Here is a 17,260-nt window from a genome sequence, read left to right on the forward strand (position 1 = left end):
TGTAAATGCTCACTGCACCCCTTATTACATTCCTCGAGGGCTGTAGCTTTATAAAATGGGGTCACATGTGTGCATGTGTGGTGTTTGGGGTCCACTGTTCTGGCACCATGGAGGCTTTGTAAACGCACATGGCCCCCGACTTCAATTCCAGCCAAATTTTCTCTCTAAAAGCTCATTGGCGCTCCTTCTCTTCTGAGCCCTGTGGTGCGCCCACAGAGCTCTTTACATCCACATATGGGGTATTTCTATACTCAGAAGAAATTAAATTACAAATTTTGGGGGTCATTTTCTCTCATTACCCCTTGTGAAAATGAAAAATTTGGGATAACATTAGCATTTTATTGAAAAAAAATTTTTTTTCTTTTATTTTCATGTCCAACTTTAACGTAAATTCGTCAATCACCTGTGAGGTGTTCAGGCGCACTATACCTCTTGATACGTTCCTTGATGGGTGTAGTTTCCCAAATAATGTGCCATGTGTTTTTTTTTGTATTGCTGTTCTGGCACTATGGAGGATTCCTAAATGTGACATGCCACCCCAGAAACCTTTTCAGCAAAATTCTCTCTCCATAAGCCAAATGTTGCTCCTTCTCGTCTGAGCCCTGTAGTGCACTCTACGAGAGCACTTTACGTTTACATATAAGGTATTGCCATACTCGAGAGAAATTGGGTTACAAATTTTATGGTATTTTCTCATTTTACCCCATGTCAAAATAGAAATAAATTGGGCTACAAGAACATGTTAGTGTAAAAAATGGAAATTTTTAGTTTTCTCCTCCATTCTTCTCCTGTGAAGCACCTAAAGGGTATTTATGGGGGATTTAGAATTTTTCGTGAAAATTTGGAAAATTGCTGCTATACATTGAAGCCCTCTAATGTCTTCAAAAGGTAAAAACATGATGACTTTATGATGCCAACATTAAGTAGACATATTGTATATGTGAATCAATATATCATTTATTTGGTATGTCTATTTTCCTTACAAACAGAGAGTTTCAAAGTTAGAAAAAATTCTAAATTTTACAAATTTTCATGCAATTTTGGAATTTTTCACAAAGAAATGATGCAAGTATAAAATATGTCACGAAAAACAATCTTGGAATCAGAATGCCCTTAAGGTCAAAATGGGCTGAGTCCTTAAAGGAGATCTCCAGTCTTGAAAAACGTATCCCCTATCCTAAGGATAGCGGATACGTTTCAGATCGCGGGGGGGTCCAGCCGCTGGGACCCCCGCAATCTCATGTACAAAGCAACCCGCGGGAAGGGGGCATGTCAACCACCGCACAAATATGCAGCTGACACGCCCCCTCAATACAACTCTATGGTAATCTCCGACTCTGCCATAGCGCTGTATTGAAGGGGTGTGTCGGCCACGCGCTCTCTGGCCAGCGAGCTGGGGCCCCGTACAGGAGATAGCAAGGGCCCCCAGCGGTCGGACCCCCCCGCTATCTGAAACTTATAAGTTTTTAAGAATTGGACTACTCCTTTAAAGGCTTTTTCTGCTCCCCAGCGTCCGGAACATTGAGTTCCTGAACGCTGTGTGCGGGCTTCTGTGTTCACACCCGCCCCCTCGTGATTTAACGCCCCGTCATGTGCCGTCCCGCCCCCTCAATGCAAGTCTATAGGATGGAGCGTGACGGATATCGGGCCCCCTTCCCATGGACTTTCATTGAGGGGAATGCCGTGACCACGGAAGCCCGCACACAGCGTTAAGGAACTCAATGTTCCGGACGCTGGGGGGGGCGGAGTAACCCTTTAAAGGGGGTTAAACACATATCACCAGCAAAAAACAAAAACAAATATAAAACATGCTGCCAGTAACCATAATGAAAAACTGCAGCAATTTGTGGAAAAATCTAATGGGATTCTTTTCATGCACTTCTCAACCACAATGTGTGAATGTATACAAAAAAATTATACTTATATAGCTCCCAATTTTCCAGTATACAAGAACACTTACTAAGCGGAGTGCACATGCTTACTTCAATATGGATATCGAGATAAACTGCTGCCAGACAACTCTGCGGCTGATATCCTTTTTTCCTCTCTGCCAACTGCTGCAATTTTATTGACTTTTATTGAGAAGTGGACATGTTCGTAAACAACCAGCAGGGCTGGTGCAAGAATTATTGCCACCCTAAACAAAAGCTAATATTGCTGCTCCCTTGACTCATTGGTTCTATCTTTTGACAAGCCCCACCTTACTACTGGGGTGACACATTGTAAGAAACCTCCTCCTCCTCATGTAATCTCCTTACCACTGTGTGATTCTATGCAGGAGGCAGGGCTGAGCTGGAGTGGCAGTCACGTCACGTCACGTGACCGCCACTCCAGCTCAGCCCTGCCTCCTGCACAGAATCACACAGTTCCTTTAGCTAGTCCTTCCGTTATTTTTTTTTTTAGCAGAGGCGCTGTGTGGGGGGAAGCTAAGTTAGCAAATTTTCTAGGACCGTGTGTGTGTGTGTGTGGCAATGAGTGGTTGCTGTCAGGACCTGGAGACAGTTTTCAATAACTTTATTGCGGCTGGCACAGCGGCGCCCTCTATAGGTAGAGCCGACCCTGACATCCAGCAAACACACAACATCCAGTTAACAGCTGGGACTTATGCAATACATGCTGTGAAATCGGCATGACAATGGCCCCCGTTTATCGAAGTATCAGGGGGCATGCACACTACTGGTACATCATGCCGATGCCACAGCATGTACTGGCAACATGCTAAAGAAATCCATATGAATATATACAAAGAGGGGTGTATCAAAGGCTGCTGGGGGCAGAACTGTGCACCGAGGGGCTGGGGAATACCCTGAGTGTACCAAGAAGGTAATTTACACCAATGGGAACAGGGCCACCTGTCATCACTTTCATGCTGCCTAAACCACAAGTCATTGGGATGGTCCCGGCAGCTTCTCTCGGCCCCTCTGGCCTTGATTTATAGATCTCAGACTATACCCAAACAGGGAGGTACCTGTCAATCGTGGCCAGCAGGGAAGGTAGCTGCCGGGGACCATCCTGATAATTTGTGGTTCAGGCAGCATGAAAGCGATGACAGGTTCTCAATTAAATCTCATGCACACGCTGTGGAAAAAAATCAACACAGAATTCATGCAGAAACCGATCTTTGGTGTTAGTTTTAAATCAACAGCGTTCCGGTTTATGTTATGAATACACTGGGACAAATCTATCAAACTGTATGAGAGAAAAACGAGTGATTTTCCCACAACATCCAATCACAGCTCAGCTAAGGAGCTGAGGTAAAGTGAGAGCTGAGCTGTGATTGGCTGCTGTGGGAAAATCACTTGTTTTTCTCTCACACAGTTTGATAAATCTGGGCCACTGTGTATTTATTACACTGTTTATTAACCCCTTCCCTTCTTGGGATGTATGAGTACGTCCTTGCAGCGGCTACGTTCCTGCCTCATGATGTACCTATACGCCCTCCCTATTCACGGCTCTGCGGGATGCTTCAGGAAATCGTGATGGGCCCCGGCTGTCAGAGACGGAATCCTGCTGTAGCTGCCAAGATAGCACCGGTCTCTGCAGTATTGACCCCAAAGATTCCATGGTGAGTACTGACCACAGCAACTATAGGATTGACCGGGGGAGGGCGCTTCTCCTATCCCCCATGATGCATTAACGGGGTCCCGATGGATGCCATGGAAGCAGGTGGCCAGTTGATGACCCCGTGTCTGCCAAGTACAGAAGCCTGTGAGGTCTCATTATATACACTGACAGTGAAGTCTCATTGTATACTACGCTGCTGTACAGATGTACTGCAGTATAGTATAACAGGTAAAAAGTACAAACTATAAAAATATAAATATTTTTCAATAATAAGTGTAATAAATATATACATTTTCCAATAAAACCCCATATTATCTATCATAAATTAAAAAAAAATACATAATAAGTATTGCCACGTTCATAATGACTTCATTTTTAATAGAAGTAATTTACAAATCTGTTTAAAGGAGAACTCCAGAATACAAAAATTGTCCTCCATACTGCCGGCAGTAAAAAAAATACATAGATACATACCTTCCTTCGCTCCCCCAGGGCCTCCGGTAACCCGCTCCGGTCTCCGCCCCGATCCTCTTCCTGGTTGCCGGTGGTCAGCGAGTCATACTGCACTCAGCTAATCACCGGTCGCAGTGAAGTCCCGACTCGGCCGGCCATAGGCTGAGCAGCAGTGTGAGAACGCTTCAAGACACACAATTCTTCACTACACCGGCACCTGCTGCTGGGGCCGAAAACTTCACACTGCTGCTCAGCCTATCGCCGGCCGAGTCGGGACTTTACTGCGACCGGTGATTAGCTGAGTGCAGTATGACTCGCCGACCACCGGCAACCAGGAAGAGGATCGCGGCGGAGACCAGAGCGGGTTACCGGAGGCACTGGGGGAGCGAAGGAAGGTATGTACCTATTTATTTTTTTACTGCCGGCAGTATGGGGGACGATTTTTGTATTCTGGCATTCTCCTATAACTTTCTAGCACCAGTTAATTAAAAAAAAAAAAAATTATAAAATGTTTTCCACTGGAGTACCCCTTTAAATTTTAATGGATGTTATTTCATCTTTATTTTGGCCGGAACAAAAATTAGTGCCTGCAAAAATAATGAAGATTAGTAAAAACTGACATACCTGATGCAAAAGGGTGGTCAAAAAAATCCCATTGATACGAATGGGATTTTTTGACGGCCGTTTTCAGGACTATTTGACGGGAGTAATGACGGAGGTTTTTACAGGATAATAACTGTAGTATGAGAGGGGCCTAAAGCAGTGTATCCTAAACAGGGTGCCTCCAGCTGCTGCAAAACTACAACTCCCAGCATGCCTGGACAGCCAAAGGCTGTCCGGGCATGCTGGGAATTGTAGTTTTGCAACAGCTGGAGGCCTCCTGGTTACTGTTACATTGTACTCCATCGTACAGGTTACGGTGTTATGTACTGTATATACAGCTACAATGTATGTCTTGTTTTTCCCTAAATATGAATCCCACGATGTTAATCGCCATAATCCGTGTGGACAATCACAATGGTGAAGATCAAACGTTTTATATGGAAGTGTTTCTGTGCTCCGATTACACCTGGAAATCCCGAACCAGCAGATATAAACCTATATGACGCTTGGGTGAAACTGACCAATTTTAATACATGTTGTTGAGTAACGGCCAATCCCAAGGTGAGATGAGTAAAAAATAAAGATTTATTATCCATCAGGGTATATACGTTGGTGGGTTGGTATCAGGGTTGGCTCTTTGCAGCCAGTAAACCTTTTTCTTCATACAGTCTCTCTGCCTGACGTCTTCTGTACACATCATCTGAAACGAGATAACACAATACACATGAATCCTACGGACACATTCACTGATCCTACTAACGGCACAACTAAAGTCCAGCGTAAGGCTAGGTTCAGACTACGGAATTTCCTTTGCTAAAACGTATAGTGTAGTGAATGGGTTTCCGTTCACAAATTCACACTTCGGAATTTGTAAAGTGGAATTTGTGAACGGAAAATCCGCTTGGAAATTTCCGCCTGAAGAAAGGGGTTTCTCTTCTCTTTGGCAGAAATCCGCGCGGAACACATTGCAGTCTATGGGAGACTGCAGTGTCCGCGCGCTCCTAGCGCCGACTGATTCAGTCAGCGCCGGCCGCACTCTGAATCTCCGGGCAGAAATTTTCTGCCTGGAAATTCCTTAGTCTGAACCTAGCCTTAGGACCAGCCGGACAGCATTGCCGTCCCCATAGACGGCAATGCATGTCTGAGCAAGTCTTTATGGGACGGCAATGCAGTCCGCGTGGTCCTAGTGTTGCTCGCGGGATCTCCGGCAGAAATTAAGTCGGGAGACTCCGCAGTGTGGACCCGGCCTAAATATCCAGGTTCCGCTAGTTTTCTGGCATGCAAAAATCTCATTTGTGCCAAAACATTTGACTTTTTGACAGTTTTACGCCACATAGGGAGAGATTTATCAAAACCTGTGCAGAGGAAAGGTTGCCCATAGCAACCAATCAGATCGCTTCTTTCATTTTTAACAAGGTCTCTGCAAAATGAAAGACGCGATCTGATCGGTTTCTATAGGGAACTTTTCCTCTGAACAGGTTTTGATAAATCTCCCTCATAGGGTATCCTACGTGAGTGTTCCTATTTAGGAGTGTGGTACTGGTCCCCATTATGCATGGTTTTTAACCAGTTGATGTACTATACTGTGTTCTCTGCATTGCTATGTCATCTGGATAGATTTCTGTTTTTGACTGTGGTTTGGCATTATATTTGCTGCATAATTCTGTATAAATCCCCTGATGAACCCTGTTATTGTTTTGGGGAGAAACACAAAGGGATACTAAGTTTTCGTGACAACATGGGATCATTTAGGAGCCGTAGGGGCTTCCCTTGGATGTGTCCTTTGGCAAAAAGCGGCTTTATCTGGCAGTGATCTGCCTACTTAGAGATCTTGTCTGCATATATCTTTTAATTAATCTTTTAATAGTTTTTTTTTCCAGTCCTGTGATTTATTTTTTTAGGTTTTACGCCATTTTTGCCAATAGTTGTGGCTTAGCGGGAAAAGTCATTGTGGAAAAATTCTGATCTTACTAAATTTCAGTCCTTATATTATAGAATCGATCATTGCGCCTGTATATAACACCAGATGTTATGGGAAAGCCTGACAGTAAAAGTACTTACAAAACGTTTCTTTGCCAATTCGTACGTTGATCATAAACCATTCCATGGCTCCTCCGAGGACAAAAAAGAAAGGTAAGAAACGGTATATGCCGAATCTCCGCTTCCCCGGCACCATGTCCATCAGGGTACTTATTGTGCTCTTATGCGCCATATTTGTCCGTCTACAAAACAAAAAGCATGGTCGTTTTTTGCATATATGGCAATTTTAAGATGACAACTGATACTGTTAATCCCACAGATAAGGCTGCGTTCACACCGTGTTTTTGCGATACAGTTCCCGTGTCAGGTTTTTGATGAAAAAAAACAGATGCCTCAAAACCTGACTAAACTGTATCAAAACGTGTGTACAAATTTTAATCCGTATACGGTTGAAAACCATATTCAGTTTGAAAAATGATGTCTGGTCGCATCCATATTTTAAGAAAAAAAAATCTATACATTTTTTACTTTTCATTCCATTATGGATAAAGTTTCACTTGTTTGAAATTCCAAGAAAAAAAAAAAACTGTGCAAAGTTAAAAAACGTATGGTACCGTACGCAAATACAGTTCCCATCGACTCCCATGTTAAAAATAAAACTTATACGTTTCAATACGGTTTTTCACCTGGACCAAAATCCATGGGAGGCTATGGTTTTGGGTACGGGAAAAAAAAAACTGACAAAACCGTATAAGAAGCAAAACAGACACAACCTGATGCATCAACCTTTTGTCATACGGTTTTCAATGGAGAGTCAATGCATACGGTCTTCAATACGGTATTCAAATTGAAAACATATACGGGAACTGTATTGCAAACACGTGGTGTGAACCCAGCCTTATTTTCTTTTTCGAGCAGTGTACAACTCCCAGCATGCCCAGACAGCCAAAGGCATTCATGCTGGGTGTTGAAGTTTTGCAACAGCTGGAGGCACACTATTTCGAAAATACTGCAACTGCTGTGATTGAAAGTGCACAGCACCACATTTGACTACCCACCTGGCTCCCAGATCTGACCTTTTCACTGCCTAGACTTAAACAGTGAAGAGGTCAGATTTGATCGACAGCCAGGGAGTGAGGCGAGCGCTGCTGCAGACTTCTCCGGTTTAAATCTCGTGATCACAGCAGACCTCAGGAGTGAGACCCGGTGTGATCAAACAGACATGTCTGGGCAACATGTAAAAAGTAGTTTTTGTTGTTGTTGTTTTTTATGATAATAACCCTTTGATGTATGACCACTAGGACTCTTTGGCTTCTACCCAGCAAGGTGTCACAGGCTGAATGGGTAACATACTTGCCTACAGGCCTAATGTTTGGTGGTACAACTTCCCAAAGAGAGCAGAGACTGATAGGGGTAACCAGCTAATTGGTGGGGTCCGGCCAACGGGACCAAGTGAAGGGAATGGTAGAGTGCATGTCCGGCCACATCTCCATTCACTGTCTATGAGACTTCTGAACATGACTAGAATAACATATCATAGAGCAGTGGTCTTCAAACTGTAGACCTCCAGCTGTTGCAAAACAACAACTCCTCCAAGAATGCCCAGACAGTTGGTGGCTGCAAAACTACAACACCCAGCATGCCCGGACAGTCATTGGCTACCAAACTACAACTCCCAGCATGCCCGGACAGTCATTGGCTACCAAACTACAACTCCCAGCATGCCCAGACAGTCATTGGCTACCAAACTACAACTCCCAGCATGTCCGGACAGTCATTGGCTACCAAACTACAACACCCAGCATGCCCGGACAGTCATTGGCTACCAAACTACAACTCCCAGCATGTCCGGACAGTCATTGGCTACCAAACTACAACACCCAGCATGCCCGGACAGTCATTGGCTACCAAACTACAACTCCCAGCATGTCCGGACAGTCATTGGCTACCAAACTACAACACCCAGCATGTCCGGACAGTCATTGGCTACCAAACTACAACACCCAGCATGCCCGGACAGTCATTGGCTACCAAACTACAACTCCTAACATGCCCGGACAGACGTTGTCTGAAAAACTACAGCTTCCAGCATGCCTAGTAGTTTAACAACAGCTGGAGGTCCATAATTTGGTGAGTGCGGTTGCTGGCAGCGGCCGTGTCATTGCTATACGTCCTCCCAGGTGTCTGTACATTCATAGGACTATACAGCAGGAATGTGGTATCGCTGAGCCTCCCGGGGCGCTGTATTCCGTCCTAACATACGTCACTGGTATACACATATACCTCTCCTGTACGATCCTTCAGAGATCACACGAGGACGAAGCGGACATCACCTTTCCCTGATAAACCGGTAGATCACAGACTGTACGGGCTGATAGGAGACACGTACTGACGTCACGCGGTCACGTGAGCGAGCGACGTAGTCATCGAGCTACTGGGCATGCGCAGTGGGAAGTAGCCTATAAAACAAATCCTGAGACTCCGTGATATACGCGAGTTGTTCTCCGGTAACCGCCTCCGAGGATGCAAAGAATCTATGGGGGAAGCTCAGTCTTGTAATAGTGTGAGCACATTCTAGGTGCCTTATAGCAGTTGTATGTCAGCTACATGCCCCGCAACTAGGAATACCAGCAGCAGCAGATGCCGCCATAACAGTGAGCCACGGCCATCCCTAGATGTCCACACAACAGATACCGCATAACACTGTGCCAACTCTAGGTACCCCCATAATACTATGCCAACAATGGGAACCCCCATTACACTGCCAACAATGGGAACCCCCATTACACTGCCAACAATGGGAACCCCCATTACACTGCCAACACCAGGTACCCCAGAACACTGTGCCAACAATGGGACCCCCCCCCATAATACTATGCCAACAATGGGAATCCCCATAACACTGCCAACACCAGGTACCCCAGAACACTGTGCCAACAATGGGAACCCCTATAACACTGTGCCAACTACAGGTAACCCAGAACACTTTGCCAACAATGGGAACCCCTATAACACTGTGCCAACTACAGGTAACCCAGAACACTTTGCCAACAATGGGAACCCCCATAACACTGTGCCAGATATCCCATAACACTGTGCAAACTATAGGTACCAAAACACTGTAAAACACATGCCCATCAAAATTTGTGCCAACCACAGACCCTGAATGTTCTGTGACAGATGCCTATGTACATATTGGCCACATATGCCCACAACCTGAGATGCACACACTATGCCAACTACTTGTGTCCATGCAAGTCTGTACTTAACACAGATTCCGCCATAAGTTTATGCTGCGGGCACATGCCAAAGTAACCATGTAAGCCAGGGGTCCTCAAACTTTTTAAACGGGGGGCCAGTTCATGGTCCCTCAGACCGTTGGAGGGCCGGACTATAGATAACAAAACATGAACAAATTCCTATGCACACTTATATATCTTATTAGTGGACTACCACTTTAAGTACGCAGTATATACACACAAGAAAAAAAGGAGTCATTTCACCAATTCATATAAATCATATATTTCTTTATTAAGTTGCATAAAAACAAGGGAGGAAACAATCCCCAAGGGGAGACGACACAAGTGGCAAAAAACAAAAAGGTGTCACTCCGAGCCCCTCCAGTAACCCTTATAACAATATACAATTATGAAATATTGCTGTCCCCAATAAAGTGCATATGCATAAATCAAGTAACAGGATACCTATATGTGCAATAATGCAAAACAGTACTAAAGTGCAATAGTATTACATAGTAAAAGATAGTGCTATCCAGTGTCCCATAAGAGAAGTCAAAAGCAGCACCACAAGGTATATATGCAAGATTAGGGGGTATACATACAGAAAATATCCCAAGTAGGGAGGAGGAGGAGATCGGAGCGATCTCCTCCTCCCTACTTGGGATATTTTCTGTATGTATACCCCCTAATCTTGCATATATACCTTGTGGTGCGGCTTTTGACTTCTCTTATGGGACACTGGATAGCACTATCTTTTACTATGTAATACTATTGCACTTTAGTACTGTTTTGCATTATTGCACATATAGGTATCCTGTTACTTGATTTATGCATATGCACTTTATTGGGGACAGCAATATTTCATAATTGTATATTGTTATAAGGGTTACTGGAGGGGCTCGGAGTGACACCTTTTTGTTTTTTGCCACTTGTGTCGTCTCCCCTTGGGGATTGTTTCCTCCCTTGTTTTTATGCAACTTAATAAAGAAATATATGATTTATATGAATTGGTGAAATTACTCCTTTTTCTCTTGTGTGTATATACAGTGTGGTTTTTGGGAGATCATAGAGCACATAATATATTTGGGTCAGTTCTATTGATTATTTCACTTAATGGTGGTTATCCACTAACGTTATTATTAGACCCACAATCGAATACAGGTTTTTTGATTTTTGCACTTTAAGTACGCAGCACAGTTCCCCCCACATTAGGTTGGCAATATAGATCCCCCACATTAGGGTTGGCAGTACAGTTCCCCCACATTAGGGTTGGCAGTACAGTTCCCCCACATTAGGTGAAGTACAATTCCCCCACATTAGGTTGGCAGTACAATTCCCCCACATTAGGTGCAGTACAATGTTCCCCCACATTAGGTGCAGTATAATGTTCCCCCACATTAGGTGCAGTATAGATCCCCCACATTAGGTGTAGCATGTTCCCCCACATTAGGTGCAGTATAGATCCCCCAAATTAGGTGCAGTATAGCTCCCCACATTAGGTGCATTATAGTTCTCCCCACATTAGGTGCAGTATAGCTCCGCACATTAAGTGCAGTATGTTCCCTCACATTAGGTGCAGTATGTTCCCCCCAGAGACATACAGCCTCCAGCCATACAGTGTATGGATGGAGGCTGTATGCCTGTGTTCTGCCCCACTTCAGTGCTCCGACCACTGCTCCTCCCGTGCGGACATAGCAGTAAGTCCCGGGACCGAAGGAGCGGTGGTCGGAGCACCGAAGCTGACGTGCCGCTGGTAACACTTACCTAGCTGGCCAGCGCACGTCCTAATCGCTGCCCCGCTCCTCCGCGCTCCGTTGCTATGGGCGCAAGCACGGCATCAATTACGTCCCTGCATGCGCCACCTTCCCGGCGGCCTCTCCGTTTTTTAAGTAAACGCGGGGTCTCCGAGAGCGCATCCCTGTGTCCCGAAAACATCTTTCGGGACACAGGCATGTCCCAGGCAGCGGCGGGCCGGATAAATTTCCTCGGCGGGCCGCATGTGGCCCGCGGGCCGTAGTTTGAGGACCCCTGATGTAAGCCAATCACAGATGCCTACAACAAGAGATCCACACAATGTGCCATCCACAAATTTACTTAATTTACAAAGCTAAATGTATGCAGGACACAGATACCACCTAAATGTTACCCTCGGATATCACCAAACACCATAAAAAGAATCTCATATCTGTAATGCCCATCTTGTCCAGTGGCAAGTTTGCACCCTTTTCTATTGTCCCTGCAGCTAGCCCATAAATGCCCACGAACAGCCCCAGCCCTCTAATGTATGACAGAAAGGAAAATAACAGGTGAAGGAGAGGGCAATGTGTCCAATACATCTGTACACTGCATCACTACCTGGGCAGAGGCCCAGCACATTAGGCTTGGATGGGTCCTTATGATCAGGATAAGCAGTGATGAAGCCCAAAGAAGTATGCACACGGGGGATTTATCAAAACCTGTTCAGAGGAAAAGTTGCTGAGTTGCCCATAGCAACCAATCAGATCACTTCTTTCATTTTGCAGAGGCCTTGTTAAAATTAAAAGAAGCAATCTGATTGGTTGCTACATATTGGCAAAACATTAACCTTTTTATATACAATTTTATTACCTTTTTATATAAATCATGGCTGATAATATAACATAACTAAGGCGTCCCCATTCCATCCAGAACATAAACCTGTCCGGCTGCATCATCTTCAACCCAACTGAAGCACAAGCAGAGACAAAGACTGCAGTATGAAAACAGAGAGGAGGGGGTTACAGAGCAGCCTACAGTGATTGGATGTGACCCAGCACAGCAGACACATGGATAAAGTCAAAGGATTGGAGATAAGATGCCTGATCGCGGGGATCCCATTGCTGGGGACCCCCGTGATTTTGCACGCCGCACCCCGTTAAAATCAGTCCCCAGAGCGTGTTCGCTCTGGGTCTGATTACTGTCGATCACAGGGTCGGAGCGTTGTGATGTCACGGCTCTGCCCCCGTGTGATGTCAGCTGTCACGCCCCCTCCCATGCGCTTGCATTGAGGGGGCGGAGTGTGACGTCACATGGGGCGGAGCCGTGACATCACAACGCTCTGGCCCCTTGATCAACAGTATTCAGACCCGGAGCAAACATGCTCCGGGGACTGATTTTAACGGGGTGCGGCGTGCAAGATCACGGAGGTCCCCAGCAGTGGATAGGGGATAAGATGTCTAAGTGCCGGAGTACCCCTTTAATGCCTGGTAAGTGAGGGATGGGCTTAGTGCTTTCCTCAGACATGCCCCTTCCTGAGCAGTGGATGTTAGAAAGAGTGAGCAGCAGAACAGAGGGATTTGTAAGCAAAATACAGAAGCTAGACACATAAAAAAAAAAAGACATGCAAAGAATCTGCATGACCCAGTGAGTAACATATATTTATAATAGCAACAAAGTGAAGGTAACGGAGCAGCCACCATGAAACCCTGAACTGTATCCCATTAGAAGTTTATGGGCAAAACTGAAAAATTGTGGGCGCGCAAGGAGGGGACACACCTGACTCCATCTGTTCTGTCTGGAGGAATGGACTGAAATTCCAACAACTTATTGTGAAAACTTGTGAACCCAAATTAGACAATATAAAGGCAAAATGCTAACAAATACTAACCAAGTGTATGTAAACTTCTGAGCCACTGGAAAGGTAATGGGGGAAAAACAGAAGGTGAAATAAATCATTGTCTCTATTGTTAATATGACATTTCGAATTCCTGAAATATAATAGTGATTTGAAATACAAAGTGATGTGAAATACAGAGATTTAGTGAGAGCGGGTAAGGAGGAAGGATCTGTGTTTGCAGACCACAAATAAAGAATGTAAACCATCGGGGATACACATACTTGACTGCAAAAAAAACACAAGCCAGATAGTGATAAAGACATTTAATTTAAAACAATGGCGATGTGTGGTACGGCCGAACCAACAATTACAATAGAAAAAACAATGTACCAAACACACAGCCAGCAATGAGCATCTTCGGCCCTAAATCCCAAACACACAACTGAAAATATGTAAAAACGTTGTACTTTACAACTTAATACATAACAAAAAAAAAAAAAAGCAACAAATCAAAATTAAGCTTATTAAAAACGTCCTCATATCAAAATGGTCTTACAATGTACAGAAATACAATAAAAAAAGATTGGCCTCCAGTCACTAAAAACATCAATTGCTCCACAAATATGATCTTGGTATGAAAGGGGAGGGGGAGGGGGAAACAGTGGTGAAGGGTTAAATATTTTCAATGTTGTACGCCTGGCGGATGTTTAAGGTGTCTCTAAGCATCAGATCTCGGAGGCGCCATAATGCGTTGGCCATGGTCGTGTGGGCCCCTTTGCTCTTCAACCAATGGGAGGGAAGCCGGCTCTCCTGTTCTTTGGATAAGTGGACATCTCGTCTCCGAGCTAAAATGGAAAAGTAGGGTAAGTAAGAATGTAGGACCACATGTCTGGCACACAACCAATTGTACTAATCAACATCTAAAAGGTGTTCCCCCAACCTGTAGCTGTTTCAAAACAACAACGGCTCTCCAGGCATGATGAGAGTAGTAGTTTTGGAAAAATAAATTCAGACAAGAAAGAAAAAATCCGACACCGCTAGTGACTGGGTCTACCAATGCATGTAAAGCAAACCGCACGTGTGTCTGTCCCTAAGGCCAATGAGTCGTGGGGGTGCTCTCATCCAAAAGTATAGAGGTACAGTAGATATTCTGACAACAAGAAGTGTAAGGATAACGCACTCACCGCAGGCTTCACCGCAGCAGATGCAGGCTTTCCTCAATATTCAAGTTTCGCGCACCGAGGCGCTTCCTCTGGCCCGTACGGAGTACGGGCCAGAGGAAGCGCCTCAGTGCGCGAAACTTGTTGCCGCCCCTGTGTACGCCCCCAGCCTCACCTGTTCCATCGATGCTCCCTTTGTTTCTGTCCATTGTGAATATTGAATAAAGCCTGCGGTGAGTGCGTTATCCTTACACTTTTTTTTTTTTGCAACAGCTGAGGACCCACAGGTTGAGGATCACTGAATGAAAGAGTTAAACTTAGTGTATTATAGATCTAGATGTAACAACAGCTCACCCTCTTACTGAAATCTGCCGGAAAAGTCACAAAAAACTGAGAAAACTGATACTAAAAGTGTTTTGGAGCCACATTTTCTTTTAACTATAAAAGGGATATTTCAGCAAAACTAATAATTCTGTACTTTAAAGGGGCACTCCTGTGGGAAACTTTTTTTTTAAATCAACTGGTGCCAGAAAGTTAAAACAGATTTGTAAATTACTTCTATTAAAAAATCTTAATCCTTCCTGTACTTATTAGCTGCTGAATACTACAGAGGAAATTATTTTCTTTTTGGAACACAGAGCTCTCTGCTGACATCATGACCACAGTGCTCTCTGCTGACATCTCTGTCCATTTTAACAACTGTCCAGAGAAGCATATGTTTTCTATGGGGATTTTCTTCTACTATGACAGTTCCTAAAATGGACAGAGATGTCAGCAGAGAGCACTGTGGTCATGTCAGCAGAGAGCTCTGTGTTCCAAAAAGAAAATAATTTCCTCTGTAGTATTCAGCAGCTAATACGTACTGGAAGGATTAAGATTTTTTAATAGAAGTAATTTACAAATCTGTTTAACTTTCTGCCACCAGTTGATTTAAAAAAATAAAATAAAATTCCACCGGAGTACCCTTTTAACCCCTTAAGGACTCAGCCCATTTTGGCCTTAAGGACTCAGACAATTTAATTTTTACGTTTTCATTTTTTCCTCCTCGCCTTCTAAAAATCATAACTCTTTTATATTTTCATCCACAGACTAGTATGAGGGCTTGTTTTTTGCGCGACCAGTTGTCCTTTGTAATGACATCACTCATTATATCATAAAATGTATGCCGCAACCAAAAAACACTATTTTTGTGGGGAAATTAAAACGAAAAACGCAATTTTGCTAATTTTGGAAGGTTTTGTTTTCACGCCGTACAATTTATGGTAAAAATGACATGTGTTCTCTATTCTAAGGGTCAATACGATTAAAATGATACCCATTATTACGTACTTTTATATTATTGTTGTGCTTAAAAAAAACCACAAACTTTTTAACCAAATTAGTACGTTTATAATCCCTTTATTTTGATGACCTATAACTTTTTTATTTTTCCGTATAAGCGGCGGTATGGGGGCTCATTTTTTGCGCCATGATCTGTACTTTTTTTTTATACCACATTTGCATATAAAAAACTTTTAATACATTTTTTATAATTTTTTTTTAATAAAATGTATTAAAAAAGTAGGAATTTTGTACTTTTTAAATTTTTTTTCGTTCACGCCGTTCACCGTACGGGATCATTAACATTTTATTTTAATAGTTCGGACATTTACGCACGCGGCGATACCAAATATGTCTATAAAAAATGTTTTTTACGCTTTTTGGGGGTAAAATAGGAAAAAACGGACGTTTTACTTTTTTATTGGGGGAGGGGATTTTTCACTTTTTTTTAACTTTTACTTTTACATTTTTTTTTACACTTGAATAGTCCCCATAGGGGACTATTCATAGCAATACCATGATTGCTAATACTGATCTGTTCTATGTATAGGACATAGAACAGATCAGTATTATCGGTCATCTCCTGCTCTGGTCTGCTCGATCACAGACCAGAGCAGGAGACGCCGGGAGCCGCACGGAGGAAGGTGAGGGGACCTCCGTGCGGCGTTATGAATGATCGGATCCCCGCAGCAGCGCTGCGGGCGATCCGATCGTTCATTTTAATCGCGAACTGCCGCGGATGCCGGGATCTGTATTGATCCCGGCACCTGAGGGGTTAATGGCGGACGTCCGCGAGATCGCGGGCGTCGGCCATTGCCGGCGGGTCCCTGGCTGCGATCAGCAGCCGGGATCAGCTGCGCATGACACGGGCATCGCTCCGATGCCCGCGGTTATGCTTAGGACGTAAATGTACGTCCTGGTGCGTTAAGTACCACCTCACCAGGACGTACATTTACGTCCTGCGTCCTTAAGGGGTTAAAGCCGCCCATACCTTTTCCCTTTCTGCAAGGTAAGATAGGCTATTTGCATCGGGCATTTAGATGGACGGCTGTGGCTGTCAGGCCGTTGGGGCGAGTATTTTCTTTTACACATATTTCCAGTCAGAAAACACACAATGGAAATATCCACCGTCATTTACTCTGAACTCCAGCAGCCATGTATCTGAAATCCACGTGGATTAGAACTTCACTTATTCCACAATGAAAATTGTCAAGATGCCAAAAGGTGGATTAGTCCTACTGAATTGGTATGACCTGCATCCTAGATCATGGTAAAATCCAAAGGAAGAGACCGATATACCTGGCAGACTGGCGATTACCACCAGCGATCTCTGCTACAAAGCGGATTCCTCCCTTGTTGAGTTTTGG

General features: G+C 44.1%; 2 protein-coding genes across 14 annotated transcripts in view; both read right to left on the bottom strand.

The window, feature by feature from the left end:
• Window positions 1-4,877: 4,877 nt before the first annotated feature.
• LOC130275772 (ubiquinol-cytochrome-c reductase complex assembly factor 5) lies at window positions 4,878-9,036 on the bottom strand. Its single transcript, XM_056524148.1, has 3 exons — window positions 8,884-9,036; window positions 6,682-6,842; window positions 4,878-5,320 (listed from the first exon to the last, which is right to left on the bottom strand). Exons 2-3 carry the CDS (start codon window positions 6,830-6,832, stop codon window positions 5,244-5,246), a joined length of 228 nt encoding a protein of 75 aa, XP_056380123.1. The 5' UTR covers window positions 6,833-6,842; window positions 8,884-9,036; the 3' UTR covers window positions 4,878-5,243.
• A 4,685-nt stretch (window positions 9,037-13,721) lies between these two features.
• Window positions 13,722-17,260, bottom strand: part of PBRM1 (polybromo 1) — a 123,988-nt gene continuing 120,449 nt past the window's right edge. For all 13 annotated transcript variants that reach the window (XM_056524151.1, XM_056524150.1, XM_056524157.1 and 10 more), the window contains one exon: window positions 13,722-14,258. In XM_056524151.1, the coding sequence (XP_056380126.1) occupies window positions 14,086-14,258 (173 nt within the window). In that variant the 3' untranslated portion in view covers window positions 13,722-14,085. The remainder of the gene's footprint in view (window positions 14,259-17,260) is intronic.

The sequence above is a fragment of the Hyla sarda genome, chromosome 6 (genome assembly GCF_029499605.1).
Source record: "Hyla sarda isolate aHylSar1 chromosome 6, aHylSar1.hap1, whole genome shotgun sequence".
NCBI lineage: Eukaryota > Metazoa > Chordata > Amphibia > Anura > Hylidae > Hyla > Hyla sarda.